Source organism: Bos indicus, chromosome 4, assembly GCF_029378745.1.
Source record: "Bos indicus isolate NIAB-ARS_2022 breed Sahiwal x Tharparkar chromosome 4, NIAB-ARS_B.indTharparkar_mat_pri_1.0, whole genome shotgun sequence".
NCBI lineage: Eukaryota > Metazoa > Chordata > Mammalia > Artiodactyla > Bovidae > Bos > Bos indicus.
In genome coordinates this window covers 77,951,838-77,970,895 of record NC_091763.1, presented here as the reverse complement: position 1 = coordinate 77,970,895, position 19,058 = coordinate 77,951,838, and the positions used below count along the sequence as shown (strand labels likewise).

Here is a 19,058-nt window from a genome sequence, read left to right as displayed (position 1 = left end):
TTGTCAAACAAACTGCGCATTTCTGTGCCCAGTCTACAAAGCAGATTGTAAGGAAACACTTGACTGTTTCATCCTTTCACATCCAGCCTTTCCTCATCCTGTAAATAAAATTGATTCTTCCTTTAGTGTAGCAGTAAGAATAGCTTTACAGTGCACCAGAGAGATTGCTTTTCTTCAATGAGTGGATAGCACAAGGGCTTGAATTGGGAATCCACATCTGGCAGGGATCCAGTAGAGCAACTGGGGGAAGGCAGAGGTGAACCATGGTTGCTGCTCCGTGAATGGGTGCTTGGTATGCAGACCTGGTTTATTTTCCCACTTCATTATTCTCCAGATGTTGGGAGGCTTCCGCTCTGAGCCACTGAATGACTGTGGTTGCCCCCTTTCCTTCTCTCTGGTCACCTAAGAACCCCATTCTGCCACACTGGGGGACTCAGCCATAGAAAACACTCTAAACTAGTATAATTAGCCCTGCCTGAAGCCAACAAGGAACTGTAAACCCCACCTCTCATCTCTGAGGTCTTCCGAATAACAGACATTATTGAGCACCTACTTTGTGCCCAGAACAGGGGTAGTACTAGGATTTGGGCATTTTGACCAAAAACTGAAGTCCCTTGAAACAGAATTGTCAAATACATCGTGATTGCATAAGGAGAACCATTTCTTACAGAATGGGTTTTAGCAGAGCTTTGGTCCATGGGAAATGCTCATCAACCCCTCCATGCAATATCCTAAGGCAGAAATCCCTAAGATGCTCACACATCCTCGGGAGTAGACTAACACTGCTGTGACATTTTCTTCTTGTCCACAGATGATGAGGAGATTTCCCTGAGTACCGAGCCTGAGTCTGCGGAAATTCAGGACAGCCCCATGAATAACCTGGTGGCAAGCAGCTGTGGGGAGCCCCCGTGTGATGCACCAGAGCCCTCAGGGACCCCAAAGCCTGAGCAGCCGAGCCAGGGCAGCACTGTGGGCCCTCCAGAGATCGAGGGCCTGGAGCTTACCAGTCTGGTTGAGGCAGCGGCAGGTACCACGGAGGCAGGAGATGATGATGGCATAGTCTCTGTGGGGCCTGAGGGGGCTGGGGAGCTGCTGGCCCCTGGGCCAGAGGACACAGAGCCCGCCCTAAGTGCAGAAGAACTGGCCGAGCGGCTGGACCTGGGAGGGGAGGTGGCCCTCCCGGGGCTGCTGGAGGACGGTCAAGCCCCTAGCAGCCCTGGGGAGCCGGTGGCTGAGGAAAGGGCCACAGAGAGTCGGGCTGGGGGACAGGAGGAGGAGAAGGAGCAGATGGAGGAGGAAGAGGGGGACGTGTCTGCCCTGGGGCAGGGGGAGGACAGGCTGCACCTGCGGGCCTCGGTGAAGAGGAAAACCAGGCCGTGCTCCCTGCCTGTGTCCGAGCTGGAGACGGTGATCGCGTCCGCTTGCGGTGAGCCGGAGACGCCGCGGACCCACTACATCCGCATCCACACGCTGCTGCACAGCCTGCCCTTGGCGCAGGGCGGCAGCGCGGACGACGACGACGACGGTGCCGAGGAGGAGGCCACCCTCAAGGATGCCTCGGAGAAGGACGCGCTCAGTGAGATGGACACGGTCGCCGCGGAGCCTCCTCCCCTGGAAGAGGACGGAGAGGCCCCCGAGGGGGCCACTCCAGGCACGGCTCCCCTCGGCCACTCGGGCTTGGCCAACGGCTCAGCCCCGGATGGCGACGCGCTCCCCAGCACGGGGAGCGAGAGCGACTCCAGCCCGCGGCAGGGTGGAGACCACAGCTGCTGCGACGCATCCTGCTGCAGCCCCTCCTGCTACAGCTCCTCGTGCTACAGCAGCTCCTGCTACAGCGCCTCCTGCTACAGCCCCTCCTGCTACAACGGCAGTAGGTTTGCCAGCCACACCCGCTTCTCCTCTGTGGACAGTGCCAAGATCTCCGAGAGCACGGTCTTCTCCTCGCAGGACGACGAGGAGGAGGAGAACAGCGCCTTCGAGTCAGTGCCCGACTCAGTGCAGAGCCCAGAGCTGGACCAGGAGTCGGCCAACGGTGCAGGGCCATGGCAAGACGAGCTGGCCGCCCCCGATGGGAGCATGGCCAGAACCATGGAAGGTCTGGAGTCCCCCGTGGCAGGGCCGAGCAGTCGGAGAGAAGGTTAGACCTCACACCCCATCAGAGTGAGAATAGGACCACCACGAGGGGAACGCAGGTCTCACCAACATGGTTTAAAACCAAGAGGGAGAGGATCAGTCCCAAATAAGGGTGCTGCAGTGGCCACGTGTGCCTGTCTTGTACTTATATGTGTGCATGTGTATATGTGTATGTCAGTATTCCAGACTGTGGGTAGCTGACACCCCACCACCGCTCAGATACACCCCAGGAATGACAACTAGTTGGATGTGAGCGTGTACTTGTATGTGTGCCTCTCTGTTTTAACTAATCACTGATTATAGGGTACATATTACCCTCCAGTCTTGACAGCAGCAAGAGCATCAAAGTTAGTATCAAATGATATGAGCAGAAAATAATCAACATTAAGTGGGTAATATGTCAATATCTGCTGACTCCCCACAACTTACGAAGATTAGCAATAAATGTTAATATAAGTGGAAGAACATTGATATTACCTGTTTTAGAATTTAACCTGTGTACATATGAATATGTATAGCCTACATATATGTGTCATGATTTCTGTCTACTTGATTCTGTTATTGTTGTTGGTTTTGTTTTGTGTTGTTTTGTGGGATTGGGGAGCTATTTTGGCTAATGCAAAGGAAGGATACCATGAATGTGTAAAGCACTTTGTCTCGAGTAAGATTCTAATCCAACAGGTGCCCTTTTTAGTTTAAAAATGTATTCTGTGTCCTAACCAAAGACCTGTCTTCTTAGTCATGCCTGTGGAAGCATATATAAAGTTAACTTGCATTTCCTAATCCAGAATTGGGAACCACCTGCCAGTCAAGTGACAGTGACATTAAGGGAAATAACTTAAAAGTCACATGATAATATGAAATATTTCAGCTGTTTTAAAAGCGAAAAATATAGATTCTGCTATTTTGCTGTTCTAATTTGTTTAAATTAGCCTCCAAACAACATGCAGTGGTATTGTCTCTAGATTGTAAGCTCATCAAGGGCCAGAATTCATATCTTCTTTACGTCTGCTAAGCAAATGCCTGGCACCTGCAAATTTTTATAGGAACGTACGTGAGTGTAAAAGAAATAATCTTAAGTACTTAAAAGTACCCAATTCTACATTTTGGAGAAAGAAGGGGTGAGGGAAAGTGGCACATAGGGTAAGGAGAAGCCCAAGGAAACTGGTAACAAAGAAACACAGGAAGAAAACCAGAGTGCCATACAGTAAAGCATAGTGACATACCGCACAATATGGAAAAGCACCCGTGAGTATGAGAATGGGGTGGACAATCCCTTTCTTTAATAGGGAGGTTTTGAGTCTCCTCTTTGTTCTAGGTCAGATGCTATGTGTGGACGGCACTCAATAATTACAATAGAATTAAAAATAAGTATATCATAAGGCAATTTGGGGATATACCTATATGAGGGCACAACTGGGAGCTACCAGAGATGTTTCAGACCAAAGTTGGAAAAACTTTTTTCATAAAGGTCCAGATACTACACATTTTAAGCTTTGTAGGTCAAGACACAAAACCAAAGCAACTCTTCTCATCAAAGGTGTTTTTTAAGAAAGAAAAAAACATTTTTACCTTTAGAAGTATAATAACCATCTTACCCAGAGCCACAGAGCTACAAGGCTGAATTTATAGTCTGTCAGTCTGTTGTAGCCAATGGGTATATTTGGACCCATGTCTCCAATGATAGGAGACAGTCCACACATGGGTAATTGAAACTTGACTCAGTATACATTGATATTTAAAAAAAGATATTACCCATGCCTTTGAAGGTCTAACAGTCCAGCAGTGGGGAACCCATCCCCTTTACCAAAAGGATGAAAAAGTTTTTCAGGGCCAGAGTGGAAGTCTATGTTTCTAAAGAAATTTCTAGATTCCTGAAATTTTTTGCAGATTGTAAACTCCAAAAAAGTTAAGAACATATGCTTCACTATAGTGATTACTGGGAGCAAAACGAGGATTCCTGGGAAGGACTGTTGATTTCCTGAAGGCTGTACCTATGCTGGCACATGACTTCTACAGCCAGATCTTCTCTCCCGTGGTGGGGAGTCCCCCGGGTTAATGAAGTCCAAGTGGTGGATCTGTCCCCACTCACCACCAATCAGCACCCACTCAGAAGAAACACGTATGCCTGATTATACGCACATGTGCCCTCTTCTCCCCTCACTGTGACTTTGCAGATTGCAAATTCTTTCCTGAGGTTAGCCGAGGATGGTGTACTATACCCACAGCCACGCAGGTGCGTCTGCAGCAGTTTGTGGAGATGTCTTCTTCATCTACTTTGTGTTTCTTTTCCCTCCACATGTGCCTCTTTTTTTAACTTCAACATAAAATGGGTTTTAAAAACCTTCAGATCAAATGAAAAGAAAAAAAAAAGTAACATAATGCAATTATGGGCAGCTTCCCAGGTGGCTCAGGGGTAAAGAATCTGCCTGCCAAGCAGGAGAGGTGGGTTCAATCCCTGGGTTGGGAACATCCCCTGGAGAAGGAAATGGCAATCCACTCCAGTATTCTTGCTTGGAAAATCCCACAGACAGAGGAACCCAGCAGGCTACAGTCGATGGTGTCACAAAGAGTCGGACACGACTGAGCGACTAAACAACAACAACAATAATAATGTGATTATGAGCTCAACCCTGGCATCAGGCTCCCCTGGGTTTATCTTCAGTCTCCCCACTTCCCAGCCATGATGCCTTAGCCAAGTTACCTAACTGCTTCAAACCTCACATGTAAACTGGATGCAAAGTGGAACATACCCTAAAGGGGTTGGAAGGATTAACTGAGATGATTCCTATGAAGTGCTCAGCCTCTGAGTGAGGGTTCTTCCAGGTAGATGAGCAGCAAGGCTCCCTTTTAAATTGGAATACATTTCCTTCTCAGAAGTTCTAGCAGGTCTGACCCTTGCTTTGTATTTGAGGTGAGGGGGATGGTGCGGAGCTGCGGCCTCGTGCAGAACAGAAGTGGCTTGCTTCCTCTTGCTTCCATTCCGTTGGCTGAGATGCATCAGTCACATCATTGCATTTGCTTGGGGTTCACGGGAAGGTGGGGTCAGCTCCATTAACCCGGCAAGCAACACTATTATGTTTCCACTAGCTTGGAGGAGTAATTAACCTGATTGGTTGAATTAATTACAACAAGGTAAGTCTCTCTTTTTTTTTTAACAACTAAATTTAAAACACAGCAGCTGGTGACATAACAACTGTACCATTGTTTTTCTCTCTTTTTTTTTTTTTTTCAGTTTCTGACATTAAGCACATATAAATACGAACATGAGTGTTATATCCACTAAACACAGAGCCCAGCTTTGAAACAGGAGTCAGTTTGCAAGGCTGGCATGAGGGAGGGGCACCGTCCTTGACTTTCCTTAGTCTCTGAGGACCCCAGGGGTGTAAGTCACACACCAGAGATTGCACAAGAAATGATGCTATATATTTAACATTTAAAAGGACCCTTTGTTTCTGAATACATTCCTGTTTTTGTTTTCCAGTTAGTTCAAGGAGTTAAATGGCTAAATTCATGTAATTTCCTTCCTAATTAACTTCTGCTTATGTTTTTAAGTCAGTTCTATAGATCTAGAACAGAAAGAAATAATCATCCTTTCCATGTATGGACACTCTGAGAAATATTTTTGAAATTTGAGCTCCCACAAAGATCTTAAACACTGGTTTTCACAGTTCCTCTCTTTCGGACCGCGGAATAATGGAACACTTGAGATTTGCATCAGCCGTGGAAGGACAAAAGAAGGAGAAGCCTGACCTTTGTCCTTTGGCCAATAGGGGCTATTGTGAGAAATCCAGGTTGGGGTACAATGGGGGTTACCAGTCTGAGGGCTGGCTCATGGCCTCAACTTTTCTAGCTCCTCACAGATCAAGAGCAATTGACTCTGATTATGTGACCCAAACTGCTGGTACTGGAGGCCCCTCTACATGCAGTGTTACCAAGACCTGAAGACATCATGAAATAGGAACTCCATTTTAAAACACTATTCAGTTCATCATAGGTCTGCCTGACAGTAATATTAGCTGTGTCTATCATAATTGGGCCATGCATTCTGTGGATATGTTTATTTCTAAAATTTTTCCATGTCTGTCTTTCTGCCTCCCTCTATCCCACTTCCATGTTTCAAGTTCTCCTGTCTCAGTCTTCCTGCCTCTTACCTACTTCCTTCGTCTCTTGTCTTTTCTCTTTCCAGAACACCCTGGTTTGTCTGCTTCTTCCTCAGAATAACTTGAAACAATCACAAAATCCCATAGGTCCTTGGCTCCCCAGCCCAGCCCCTAGGTTTCATGCAATAAGAATTTATCTTCTTGGCCCATCAGTTCCTTAACCCCATCTTGAAATGGCAGCAGCTAAGAGTCTCATTCCAAACACAAAATCTGAAAGACAGCCTCTTGGCAGCCCTCAGATGAAATCTATCGGAAAAAGGAGCTATCATTTTGCACAGTCCCAAAAATGTATGGGACCTTATAAATGCTGTTCTTCCCTCCAACAGGCCTGTTTCTTTTCCTGGGCTAACCTCAGGCTCTGCTCATTTTCTTCTAGGTCCCTTTCTGATGCCACCTTCCCCTCAAGAAAATTCAGGTCCCCAACCCTACCTGTTGGTCTGGTATGGTACAAATCAGAACCATGAAATGTTTGACTATTTGAGTTAAAAAAAAAAAAATAGTTCCCTCTCATCACTCATTCATGAATGGTTCTGAATGTCACAAACTGACAAAGAACCAAAAAATCGATTGCCCACTCTTTGGGGTTTTTTCTTGCAGTAATTTGTTTTACAGACATGCTTTTTTGATGACGTTGCCACAGCAATGAATGAATCTGAATATCTTGACTATCTTGTCCGTAGGTGAATGTCCTATACTCCATAATTCCCAGCCAGTAAGCCAGCTTCCTTCCTTGAGGCCTGAACATCATCACTACCCAACAATCGATGAGCCTCTTCCACCAAGTAAGCTTTAGTTTTGAAAATCTGTGTCTTAATTCTTCCTATCAAATCTAAGCAGGTCAGTATGAACTTTGTATATAAACATCCAAACTCTTCCCCCACTCTGTACCTTACAGTGTGATCAAAAACCATTATGGCGCCTACCATAAAAGTTGTTTGGTTGGTTTTTTTGTCAGATGGTTTCAGGATGTGATCTCAAATAGATAACCCAGTATTTTCAGTAGCCCTCAACTTCTGAAATGGAGAGCATTTCATCACAAGACTTGACTAGTCCTTGCAAGCTGTTCATGACCCTTATTTCACAAATTTTACTATTTTATATTCAAAAGTTTTCAGTTCAAGATGGGGTAATCCTGTTATTCTCCATGGGACCATTTATGGTTCAAGCATCTCCACATAATAAAACATTTCAACTTGCATTTTCCTTACTCTAAATTGTACCCATATGTGACAGACGCAAATTTTTTCTACAGTTCTTAGAGGTTTCCATGCAAAACATCATCTTTAGGGGTAGAATTCAATCACATTCTGCTGGTAACTGTAATGAGTAATTAATAATTATCTAGCTGGTTATTTGAACTTGGAAAAATCACTTAATCTCTCAGAGACTCAGTTTTCTTATTTGTAAAATTTTAATGTTTTTGTCTGCTAAGTGCTAGATTTGGACTAGATAGTCTCTAGATGTTGTCCCAATGTAATTTGCCCTTATAATATTCCATTATTATGTTTGTAAGAAGGAACTGACACCCCAGATATTATATTCACTTAGCATCACATATGTTCATGAATTCTAGAACATCCCTGTTTTGGTTTCAACTCATTTTTCAAGCAAAGATAACCTTTAAAATTTGATAAATTTTACAACTGCAGAATCTTTCCAGGATGCAAGGAATCAGTGTTTCTTTACATTTTTTTGCCTGTGCTTACATTAACCCATTACAGTTTTGAAAGAAGAAAGACTTATTCTTTAATTCATCTTTTCTTGACAATATGATATATTTAACATCTACACCAGTCTTCTCCTATTCAGTTGTAATTTATCAGTGATAAAACAGTGTTTTTAATATGTGGACCAATTTAAAGGAACACTATATTTGTTGGAAGAAACCAAGATAGGCATTATGTCCTTTACCTTTGATGCCTAATTTCTTTCTTTATACATTGACTTATGGATATTCCATAAATGTCACTAGAGATACTTCTGACTTAGAAAAATACCTATAACATTTTCTCTCCAAGAAAGGAACATTTTCTCCACATCAAAAAACCTATCAGTGAGTGTGCACATGAACTGACCTTCAATCCATGCAAGAGTAATAACTAGTTATACATACAGATATTATAAATGCGTATAATATATTCTGTTTTAAAGAATTGCTTTATATAAGCTGCTTTTGATAGTGAAAATAAATTTCTTCCAGATAGGTTTCAATTTTCTGTCCATGTAACACTGGAAAATATTAGAAAAGTTGGTAGTGAAGCTAACAGCTAAATTTTCTTAAATAATTTCACGTGGTACGTGGATGAATTCATCCCTGATAGTTTTTCATTGGATAAATATTTATTGAACACTTATCCTGTGTGAGGCAGTATTTTAGGTAAGGCAAACAGGTGAAAATCCCTGCCCTCAAGGAGCTTACAGTCTATATTGGCAGAGACAGATAATAAAGAATTAAAAAAAATAAATTAAGAAATAATGCAGTGCATTAGAAGGTATTAAGTGCTGTGAAAAAGCAAAAGCAGAACAGGGGAAGGAGAATCTGGAGTGTATATTGATGGCCGATTTGCCACTTTAAATAGGGTGGCCGGGTACACTTTATTGACAAGGCAACATTTGAAGCTAGACTTAAAGATGGTAAGAGAGTTATCCACCCAAGTATTGGGAAGGAAGAACTTTCTGAGCAAATAGAACAGCCTGCCTGGTGGGCTTGAGAAACAACAAGAAGGTCAGTGTGTCTGGAGCAGATTTAGGAAGTGAGGAAACAGCAGGTAAAGAGATCTATCAGGGGCCCAGATCATTCACATAGGACTTTGTAGACCACTTAAGGGTTTGGCTTTTACTCTGGATGAAAGTTTTCTGAGCAGAGACTTGACATTGTCTGACTTAGGACTTAAAAGCTTTTCTATGTTGATATTAAATTGTGAGGAAAAAAAATAGAAGCCTGAGACCCAGCATAAGGTTCTTGCAGGTGAGAAACAGTGGTAGTTTGGGCCAGCAGGGAGCAGAGGAGGTGAAGAGAAGTGGTCAGATTCTGGACAGATATTTTGTGGATAGATTTGCTGACAGATTGGATATGATGTATGAAATAAAGAGAAGGGTCAAGAATGACCTCAAGAGTTTTAACCTGGATTTAACTGAGACAGAAAGGGAAGGCTGCAGATAGAGCAGGTTTGGGTAGGGAAGAGCTGAAATTTGGTTTTGATCATGTTATATTTGAAATGTCATCCAGGTATTGATGTCAAGAAGGCAGTGAGATGTGACAGAAGTTCAAGAGAAAGGCCCAGACTATAAACATGATATTGCACTTGTTAAGGTGAAAGTAAAATTTATAGGTTTTATGAGTATAATAATTAAAATAGGATACATTATTAGGCTCTACATTGTCCTTAGACTTCATGGAAAATATGTAGTATAATATATGACAGATCCCTCAGTCACAAATGAATGGACGCACATGAATGACTACTATACCAAGGTCATCCATTAAGGTATCCTTTTCAGGAGTCTGTTTTGGTATCTCAAAGCCAAGTGAATTGGACATGCTGAGGCTGAAGTTCCATTCAGAAATTTTCTCTTAATGCAATATGGTTTATACAGTATTTGAAAGTAAATTCTTTACAAAGCAACCCAGAAAACCCCACTTATAATCTCTAATTATGCTTAGCTATTATTTTCTGAATATTTATGAGAGGTTTAATTAGCCCTCTGCCTTCCACATGTTTAATATATTAAGAAGAGGGCCTGTCTGGCTTGACATTCTTTTCTGTGGGCGATTTGGAAATACTGAAACTCATAGAAATGATCATTATCATTGCACCATACTTCAGTCCTTTTACTTGGAGAATCCATGAGACTGGAGTCTTGTCTTTGAAGGAATCCTTCCTTTACTATGGGGCATCTGGAGGTCAGGGATGTATGTTAGTCAGCAATGTATCCTCAGGATCTGGCCGGATCTCTAGTTCATAGTGAGTAAAAGGAGGTGCTTGTTCAAGTGAATGAAGTAGCATGATACTCCTCAAGGGTTAACACTCATTCTTTGTTGGATGACAGTCATGTTGGGTTTAAAAAAAAAAAAGCCCAATTGCTGCTAGTTTGGGAATCACTGAAAATTTTTAATGTTTGGCTTGCAATTAATTACTCAATAGTTACACAAATACACAATTCCATCAATGAGCTAATTAACATTTACAACCAACAGTTGAGGCTGAATCATCTAGTAGGCAAATTTAATCAAAACCTTCTAGAATATATTTATACAGCCTGACTATATTTTTTTTCAATTTGTCTTATAAGCTGAATTTGATATTTTCTGGTATTTTAGATTTCCTTGGGCGTTATTTGGCAGCCCCTCAGGTAAATGTCAAACATAAGCCATAATGTTCACAAACAGATAAACCATGCACACATCAAACCGTAACTAAACCAAATGTATTTTTTCATTTTGAAAACAATTGAGAGTTGCTATGTCATTACCTGAATGATACTTTTTCAACAGAATTGTTAAATATCTGACCTACTCCCAAAAGCTATGGCTTTTCTCATTTAAAAGGCTGAATAGCTTTCCTCATTTGCAGTCATTTTTGCATTTTATTCTTTAGTGTAACTCATTTTTCAGCATAACTTTATCATGAAGCTGTTATTTCCACCGTATTTTTACATGTGGACTCTAAAAGCTTTGCCCACCTCTGGTACAGCAGACATTAAGCTCGTCTTCGTTAAGCTCAGGTGTGTACGTGTGAGTCCCAGCTCTCTCCGTTTTAAGGATTTTTTCATCCTATCACCCCAGTCCAGCCCCTACGTATATCATGGACTGTATCATCTGCGCTTCTACCTTTTAGTTGGTTGCTGGTGTTTAAATTTGAGAAGTAAAGAATTTATCTTTATCTTGGGCTCCCTCTACTGTTTGGGATGGTTATTTATCAACAAAGAGATACTTAAAAAGCTTGATGCTAGTTAATAGTCATGATTGGTTTTGTTTTGGTCAAGAAATATTTGGCAGCCACAGATAGGTTGAACATAAACTATGAATTCACAACTTATCAAAGGATGGTTTGAATTTAGTTTCTAAGGGTCAAATCTTTCCATTCTTTCTCTCAAGAGGCAATCACTTAAGGCTGTGACGTATGAGATGTTATAGGAAGCTGCACCTACATGCAGTATTTTAGAACTGTAGTCAAACCTGGGTTTAAGAGGAGCCATTATTCCCTCCTAACCAGCCATCTTCCATCAGATTTAACAAAGAAAGGACTTTTTTCAGCATCACTGTCAGCTCTCGCTGGAGGACATTCCTATCTTCCAGCTGTCACTTGGTAGCCAAGAAAATTGGCAAGATGGAATTTTTTAAAGAAGGAAATAAATATTTGACTTTGTCTTTAGAAATTGTTAGAATTTTATCATAGGTCCTATTCGAGGAACCCCAGTTACTGTCTCAAATGGTCCGGGAGAGAATCAGAGTCCTGTAGGCTCTTTCCTGGCACACCAACTCCATGCCACGCAGGTGCTCTGGGCAGTTCTTGGTCTTCAGCAAGTCACCAGCAGTGAGTTCTACCTGCAGAAGACCTGGAAGTGCTTATCTGTTTCACATGGATCCGTAGTTTGTCCTTGATTTTTCTTTTTGCCTTTTTATCACGCGCTAGACTGGGAAGCTCGCATTGACAGCCACGGGCGGGTCTTTTATGTGGACCACGTGAACCGCACAACCACCTGGCAGCGTCCCACAGCAGCAGCCACCCCCGACGGGATGCGGAGATCTGGATCCATCCAGCAGATGGAGCAGCTCAACAGGCGGTGGGTGACCAGCATGCAGCGAGCCCCTAGAAATTGTGAAAGGGGAAGGGCGATTCATGAAATTCCCTCTTTGACTTTTCTGCTCAGATTGTATGAGGAAACTGCAAAGTAATTAACCAACTCATAGTTAGTACTTGGAAAGCTAAATTTATAATTCAGCAGCAGGACATCAGCTAAGCCTGAGTGTCATTTAAAGATGGGGAGTCCTCTGTACACCTTCATGACCCAGGCTCAAACCCAAGTGTTCTTACCCAGGGGCTCATGGACCATCCCCCACCCAGGTATTCACTGAGGGTGTCAGTGTTCCAGGAACCGTTCAGAAACTGTAAGCAAATTATACATGGATGCACATTTTTCTGCCAGACATTCATATCTGTCATAAGAATCTCAAACAGGTCTGGAACACAAACAGTTTGGAAACAGTTTGAAAACATTCCAAGGATAGGTTTAACAGAATACTAAAAGCTGCCTGGAAAAAAAGCTGTCTCATAAATTGCTATATTCATGCCTACTCCAGTCCCGTAATTGCTACATACTCAGAAATATACATTCTTAAACAGCTTTCATCATAGAAAATGAAATATTTAAAAATACTTTTTGAGAATTGTTTTGTCTAAAACATAGGCCCTTTACTAGTTTTTAGTATGTAAAGATGTCATTTTGTTTTCAACATGCAAACAAAACCCTCAATAGCGTCTGTCCCATGTTGTAAGCTAGTACGAGCATCATACTCAACATCTTGCTCCTATAAGATCAGGGCAGTGGCTCTTGGATATTTTTAGTAGCCAGGAGTGCAAACTGCAGGCTCAACTTTGTTTATAACCACCTGATGTCTTGCTAGTGTGAAGTAAAGGAGAAAGGTGGAGAAGGACGAGAAAGAATAAATAATTGGACTTGGGGGACACAGGTCTGGATAACAAACATTCCTTGAAAGTTAACTCTATACTACAGAAAAAAAATGGACAATTTAATACTATTAAAAATAAACAGAAAAAAAAAGTTGAACTTCTAGTTACTGCTGTTGTAGACAGCATGCGTTAGTCGCTCAATCATGTCCGACTCTTTGTGACCCCATGGACTGCTCTGTCCATAGGATTCTCAAAGCAAGAATATTGGAGTGGGTTGCCATTTCCTTCTCCATGTTGTAGGCAGAGGAGGATGCTTTAGGTGAAAATCACGAGGATTCTTTTATCACATGAGCATTTGGAAGACACTTGCTTTCCATTTTTCCCCATCAATATCTGAGTGTCATTAATAAGAACCATAAAGCATTTTCATTGGCAGCATATTTCTCTAGTTATTCCCACAGAAAGAAATCACATTACAAGGAAGAACATATTGTATATAAATGTACCAAAAGCCATGGGAGTGTCCTTTCATGGTGTTTGCAACTAAAAATGCAGGGAACACAACAAGCTCATTTTACATATAGATCATGTTCAGATGCCACAGGCAGAAATGGCCTCAAGATCTATCATGCCAGACAGATAAGTTGAACATATTTAAAGAAACAGGGAGAGTACCATCAGGTTGTATCTATGAGAGGTCCAGTTGAAACACTAAAACAAAACATAAGCAGAGGTAAACACCTTGACTCATGACATAAAAATACTTGGAAGTTTGTTCACGATGTTCAGATTGTATAATATAAAAATGAAGCCAAATTCATCCTTAACCAGGCCTCTAGAGAAGTGTACAGGCTTTGGTGTATAAAGCCCTGTGCCCTCCAGTGGAGCTGAACATGCTGAAAAAGGCCAGACTTTGATGAACATGAAGCTATATTTGCTGCATCCATTTGGACAGATAAAGAAATCGAGCAATTTGAGAAGGTGCTTATTTCTTGTGAAAAATCCTACCTAGGGAAACTTAGATAACCTTGAGATAAGTATCCAGGCTCTTCAATGCTTATTTTAGCCTATTGCCCTCCAGCACTTACAGTTTTTCAGTGATTTGGCCTGATAACAGCAGCCACACGAAGTATACTGTCAGTCTCGTATCCGTTGCGGATGTGACCACACATAGCGGGCATTTGTTTGATGACCTACAGTTATAAGGAAATTGATACCCGTCACTGTCTCATAGCAAAATGGAAATACTTCTCAGTGTTGCAAGGAGTTTCTTTTGACTTCTGGCAGGGTGATTGTGAAAGGCAAATGTTTTGTGCAAAGAGATGTGTACTGCAAAATAAGGAGTTGATGAAGTAGCACGCGGTGACCACGTGCCCTCGGCCACTCCCCAAGTGGCCTTGGTGGCTTTGCCCCATGCTCCTACTGCAAGGGAGTCCCTCGTTACCTGCCTTCCACCTGGCACCTGTCTCCATCCTACAAAGATCCAAACCTAATGTTGTTTGGTCCCTGAAACCTCCCCAGAGCCCTCCGCACAGAGCCAGTGGCTGCCTCCTCTGCAGCCCTGTTACTGATGGGGCACCGTGCCCGCCACTGGTACTGTCCTTACCTTCTCTCTCATTCTTCTGTGACCCTCCTCCCAGTGGCTGGGTGGGGCCAGAGTTTACCAGGACTCAGTACAAGACAATTTCCCAAGTTAATTCCTGCACTTTCAGAATATCCCAAATGAACTAACTCTACCTTCTTCACAAATACTTCTCAAACAAACCAAAAATATAAATACATAGTCTGATTTTAAATAGTCAACTCAAGTTTGATGTTTTAATTATCTGGATAAAATTATACTATGGAGAAATGGAAGTCTTAAATATGAAAAAAAAAAAAGATCTTATAATCTTATACTCCAAGGATTAGCTTTTTTAAAAGATTAAACTGTCTTCAAGTTTTCAAGTTCCATATGCACAGTCTTGTATATTTAAAATGATGATATAGTTTTATATTCATTTTTCACTTACTACATTATTAGCACTTTCAAATTGCTACATAGTCTTAAAGTTATCACTTAAGTGATAGTGTTCCAATGAATGAATGTAATTTAGTTAATTTGTCATATTGTTGGATATTTATTTTTATCACTATTTTGGGCAAGACCCAAGGGCATGTAAAATGTTAGGGTTGTCTTAGCATGTTTCCTTTGGGTTATATTCCCAAAACAGCAGGCCAAGGGAGATCTATGTGGTTTCAGTATTTGATATCAGTGTTTGAGTATTTTTTAAAGTGATTCTGCAGATTCACTCTGCCAGCAATGGTACCCTCCCTTCCTTATCATCTTTTGGTGGGTTTTTACTGACTTAAGCAATTCTCCTGGTGTTTTGGTGCATCTTACATTTCACTTCTTGGAGGGAGGGTCTACTTCTGCTTCCATGAGCTCTTCTTTTACCAATTTTAGCTCCTCCTGTGAGAATTGTCTATTCCTATAAGCTTAGTTTGTTTGGTTTTTGTTTAGTTTGTTTTGGCTTGGCTCCTGAAGGGTTTTGTTTTGTTTTTTTTTTCTTCTGGTTTGGTTTTGTGTGTGTTCCTCTGTGTGTCCATTTACAAATTAGACATTCCAGCTGACTTTCTTATCAGTTTCCATAAACTCTATGCAATATAAATATTTAACCTTTTACTGAAAAAAATAAAATGTGAGGGGGTTATTGAAGGACTCTTCTTGATGAAACAGAAGAGAACAGGCTCTCTGACACTCTCTTTCATCTTCAGATCAAAGAGGGCCTCTGAGGCTACAGCCCTGCCCTCGCTGGGTGATCCTCCATGAGTTGCTCTGTGGCCTGCTTCTCCAGGACTGTCCCTTCTCCAGCAAAGGCCAGGGGTGGTGTCTGGCACTTGGGTTTTGAGGCTGCTGACCTAGTAAGGTATGGGATACCACAGGTCCAACCAAAGACATATGGAGCAGGTTGTGAAATTTCAGACATTTTAATCATATAAGGTTATATTGATTCATTAGAATTCTCTTCTGTGGTCACTGCACTTTGGGAAGGAAAAGAGAGGTCACAGCATGAGGTTTGTCTAAGCCCTGTTCCAGATGTCTGTTGCTGAGGAACAAACCACCCCAGACTTAGTGGTATAAACACCAATAATTGATTATTAGCACCATTGTCGTCATCATCATCATCCTCTCTCATGCTTATCATGGTGGGCTGAGTTCAGTGAGGCCCTTCTCAGGGTATCTCATGGCTGCAGTCTGAGGGTGGCTGGGCTGGAGAGGCACATATCTGGAGGTGGACACGGGCTATTGGCTGGGACCCCAGCTGTGACTGTTACTCCGAGCACCTGCATGTGGACTTTCCATGTTGCCTGGGCTTCCTGACAGCATGGCTCCTGTATTCCATCACAAGTTGTCACTTTCATTATTGTCTATTCATCCAGGAAGCCACAAGACCTTCCCAGCTTGGAGGGGAGAGGACATTGATTCAACCTCTTAATATTAACAGTAGAATGATAAGATTCTGGAAGAGCCTGTGGACTAAAAACTATAGTTGAGTCACTTTTGAACAGAATGTGGTCCACTGGAGAAGGGAATAGCAAACCACTTCAGTATTCTTGCCTTGAGAACCCCATGAACAGTATGAAAAGGCAAAATGATAAGATACTGAAAGAGGAACTCCCCGGGTCAGTAGGTGCCCAATATGCTACTGGAGATTAGTGGAGAAATAACTCCAGAAAGAATGAAGGGATGGAGCCAAAGCAAAAACAATACCCAGTTGTAGATGTGACTGGTGATAGAAGCAAGACCTGATACTGTAAAGAGCAATGTTGCATAGGAACCTGGAATGTCAGGTCCATGAATCAAGGAAATTGGAAGTGGTCAAACAGGAGATGGCAAAAGTGAATGTTTACATTCTAGGAATCAGTGAACTAAAATGGACTGGAATGGGTAAATTTAACTCAGATGACCATTATATCTACTACTGCAGGCAGGAATCCCTTAGAAGAAATGGAGTAGCCATCATGGTCAACAAAAGAGTCCGAAATGCAGTACTTGGATGCAATCTCAAAAACGACAGAATGATCTCTGTTTGTTTCCAAGGCAAACCATTCAATATCACAGTAATCCAAGTCTATGCCCCAAACAGTAACGCTGAAGAAGCTGAAGTTGAACAGTTTTATGAAGACCTACAAGACCTTTTAGAACTAACACCTAAAAAAGATGTCCTTTTCATTATTGGGGACTGGAATGCAAAAGTTGGAAGTCAAGAAACACCTGGAGCAACAGGCAAATGTGGCCTTGGAGTACAGAATGAAGCAGGGCAAAGGCTAATAGAGTTTTGCCAAGAGAACACACTGGTCATAGCAAACACCCTCTTCCAACAACACAAGAGAAGACTCTACACATGGACATCACCAGATGGTCAACATCAAAATCAGATTGATTATACTCTTTGCAACCAAAGATGGAGAAGCTCTATACAGTCAGCAAAAACAAGACCTGGAGCTGACTGTGGCTCAGATCATGAACTCCTTATTGCCAAATTCAGACTTAAATTGAAGAAAGTGGGGGAAACCACTAGACCATTCAGGTATGACCTAAATCAAATCCCTTATGATTATACAGTGGAAGTGAGAAATAGATTTAAGGGACTAGATCTGATAGACAGAGTGCCTGATGAACTATGGACAGAGGTTCGTAACATTGTATAGGAGACAGGGATCAAGACCATCCCCATGGAAAAGAAATGCAAAAAAGCAAAATGGCTGTCTGAGGAGGCCTTAGAAATAGCTGTGAAAAGAAGAGAAGTGAAAAGCAAATGAGAAAAGGAAAGATATAAGCATCTGAATGCAGAGTTCCAAAGAATAGCAAGAAGAGATAAGAAAGCCTTCCTCAGCAATCAATGCAAAGAAATAGAGGAAGACAACAGAATGGGAAAGACTAGAGATCTCTTCAAGAAAATTAGAGATACCAAGGGAACATTTCATGCAAAGATGGGCTCAATAAAGGACAGAAATGGTATGGACCTAACAGAAGCAGACGATATTAAGAAGAGGTGGCAAGAATACATAGAAGAACTGTACAAAAAAGATCTTCACAACCAAGATAATCACGATGGTGTGATCACTCACCTAGAGCTGACATCCTGGAATGTGAAATTAAGTGGGCCTTAGAAAGCATCACTATGGACAAAGCTAGTGGAGGTGATGTAATTCCAGTTGAACTATTTCAAATCCTGAAAGATGATGCTGTGAAAGTGCTGCACTCAATATGTCAGCAAATTTGGAAAACTCAGCAGTGACCACAGGACTGGAAAAGGTCAGTTTTCCTTCCAATCCCAAAGAAAGGCAATGCCGAAGAACGTTCCAACTACCACACAATTGCACTCATCTCACATGCTAGTAAAGTAATGCTCCAAATTCTCCAAGCCAGGCTTCAGCAATATGTGAACCGTGAACTTCCAGATGTTCAAGCTGGTTTTAGAAAAGGTAGAGGAACCAGAGATGAAATTGCCAACATCCGTGGATCATCAGTAAAGCAAGAGTTCCAGAAAAACATCTATTTCTGCTTTATTGACTATGCCAAAGCCTTTGACGGTGTGGATTACAATAAACTGTGGAAAATTCTGAAAGAGATGGGAATACCAGACCACCTGACCGGCCTATATGAGAAACCTGTATGCAGGTCAGGAAGCAACAGTTAGAACTGGACATGGAACAACAGACTGGTTCCAAATAGGAAAAGGAGTACATCAAGGCTGTATATTGTCACTCTGCTTATTTAACTTATATGCCGAGTACATAATGAGAAACGCTGGGCTGCAAGAAGCACAAGCTGGAATCAAGATTGCCGGGAGAAATATCAATAACCTCAGATATGCAGATGACACCACCCTTAGGGCAGAAAGTGAAGAGAAACTAAAAAGCCTCTTGATGAAAGTGAAAGAGGACAGTGAAAAAGTTGGCTTAAAGCTCAACATTCAGAAAACGAAGATCATGGCATCTGGTCCCATCACTTGATGGCAAATAGATGGGGAAACAGTGGAAACAGTGTCAGACTTTATTTTGCGGGGCCTCAAAATCCCTGCAGATGGTGATTGCAGCCATGAAATTAAAAGATGCATACTCCTTGGAAGGAAAGTTA

General features: G+C 42.0%; 1 protein-coding gene across 8 annotated transcripts in view; it reads left to right on the top strand.

Annotated features, from left to right (window-relative positions):
* Positions 1–19,058, top strand: part of HECW1 (HECT, C2 and WW domain containing E3 ubiquitin protein ligase 1) — a 481,556-nt gene that overhangs the window by 352,859 nt on the left and 109,639 nt on the right. For all 8 annotated transcript variants that reach the window (XM_070788041.1, XM_070788042.1, XM_070788040.1 and 5 more), the window contains 3 exons: positions 812–2,137; positions 6,977–7,078; positions 11,933–12,083. In XM_070788041.1, coding sequence (XP_070644142.1) covers positions 812–2,137; positions 6,977–7,078; positions 11,933–12,083 — 1,579 coding nt within the window. The remainder of the gene's footprint in view (positions 1–811; positions 2,138–6,976; positions 7,079–11,932; positions 12,084–19,058) is intronic.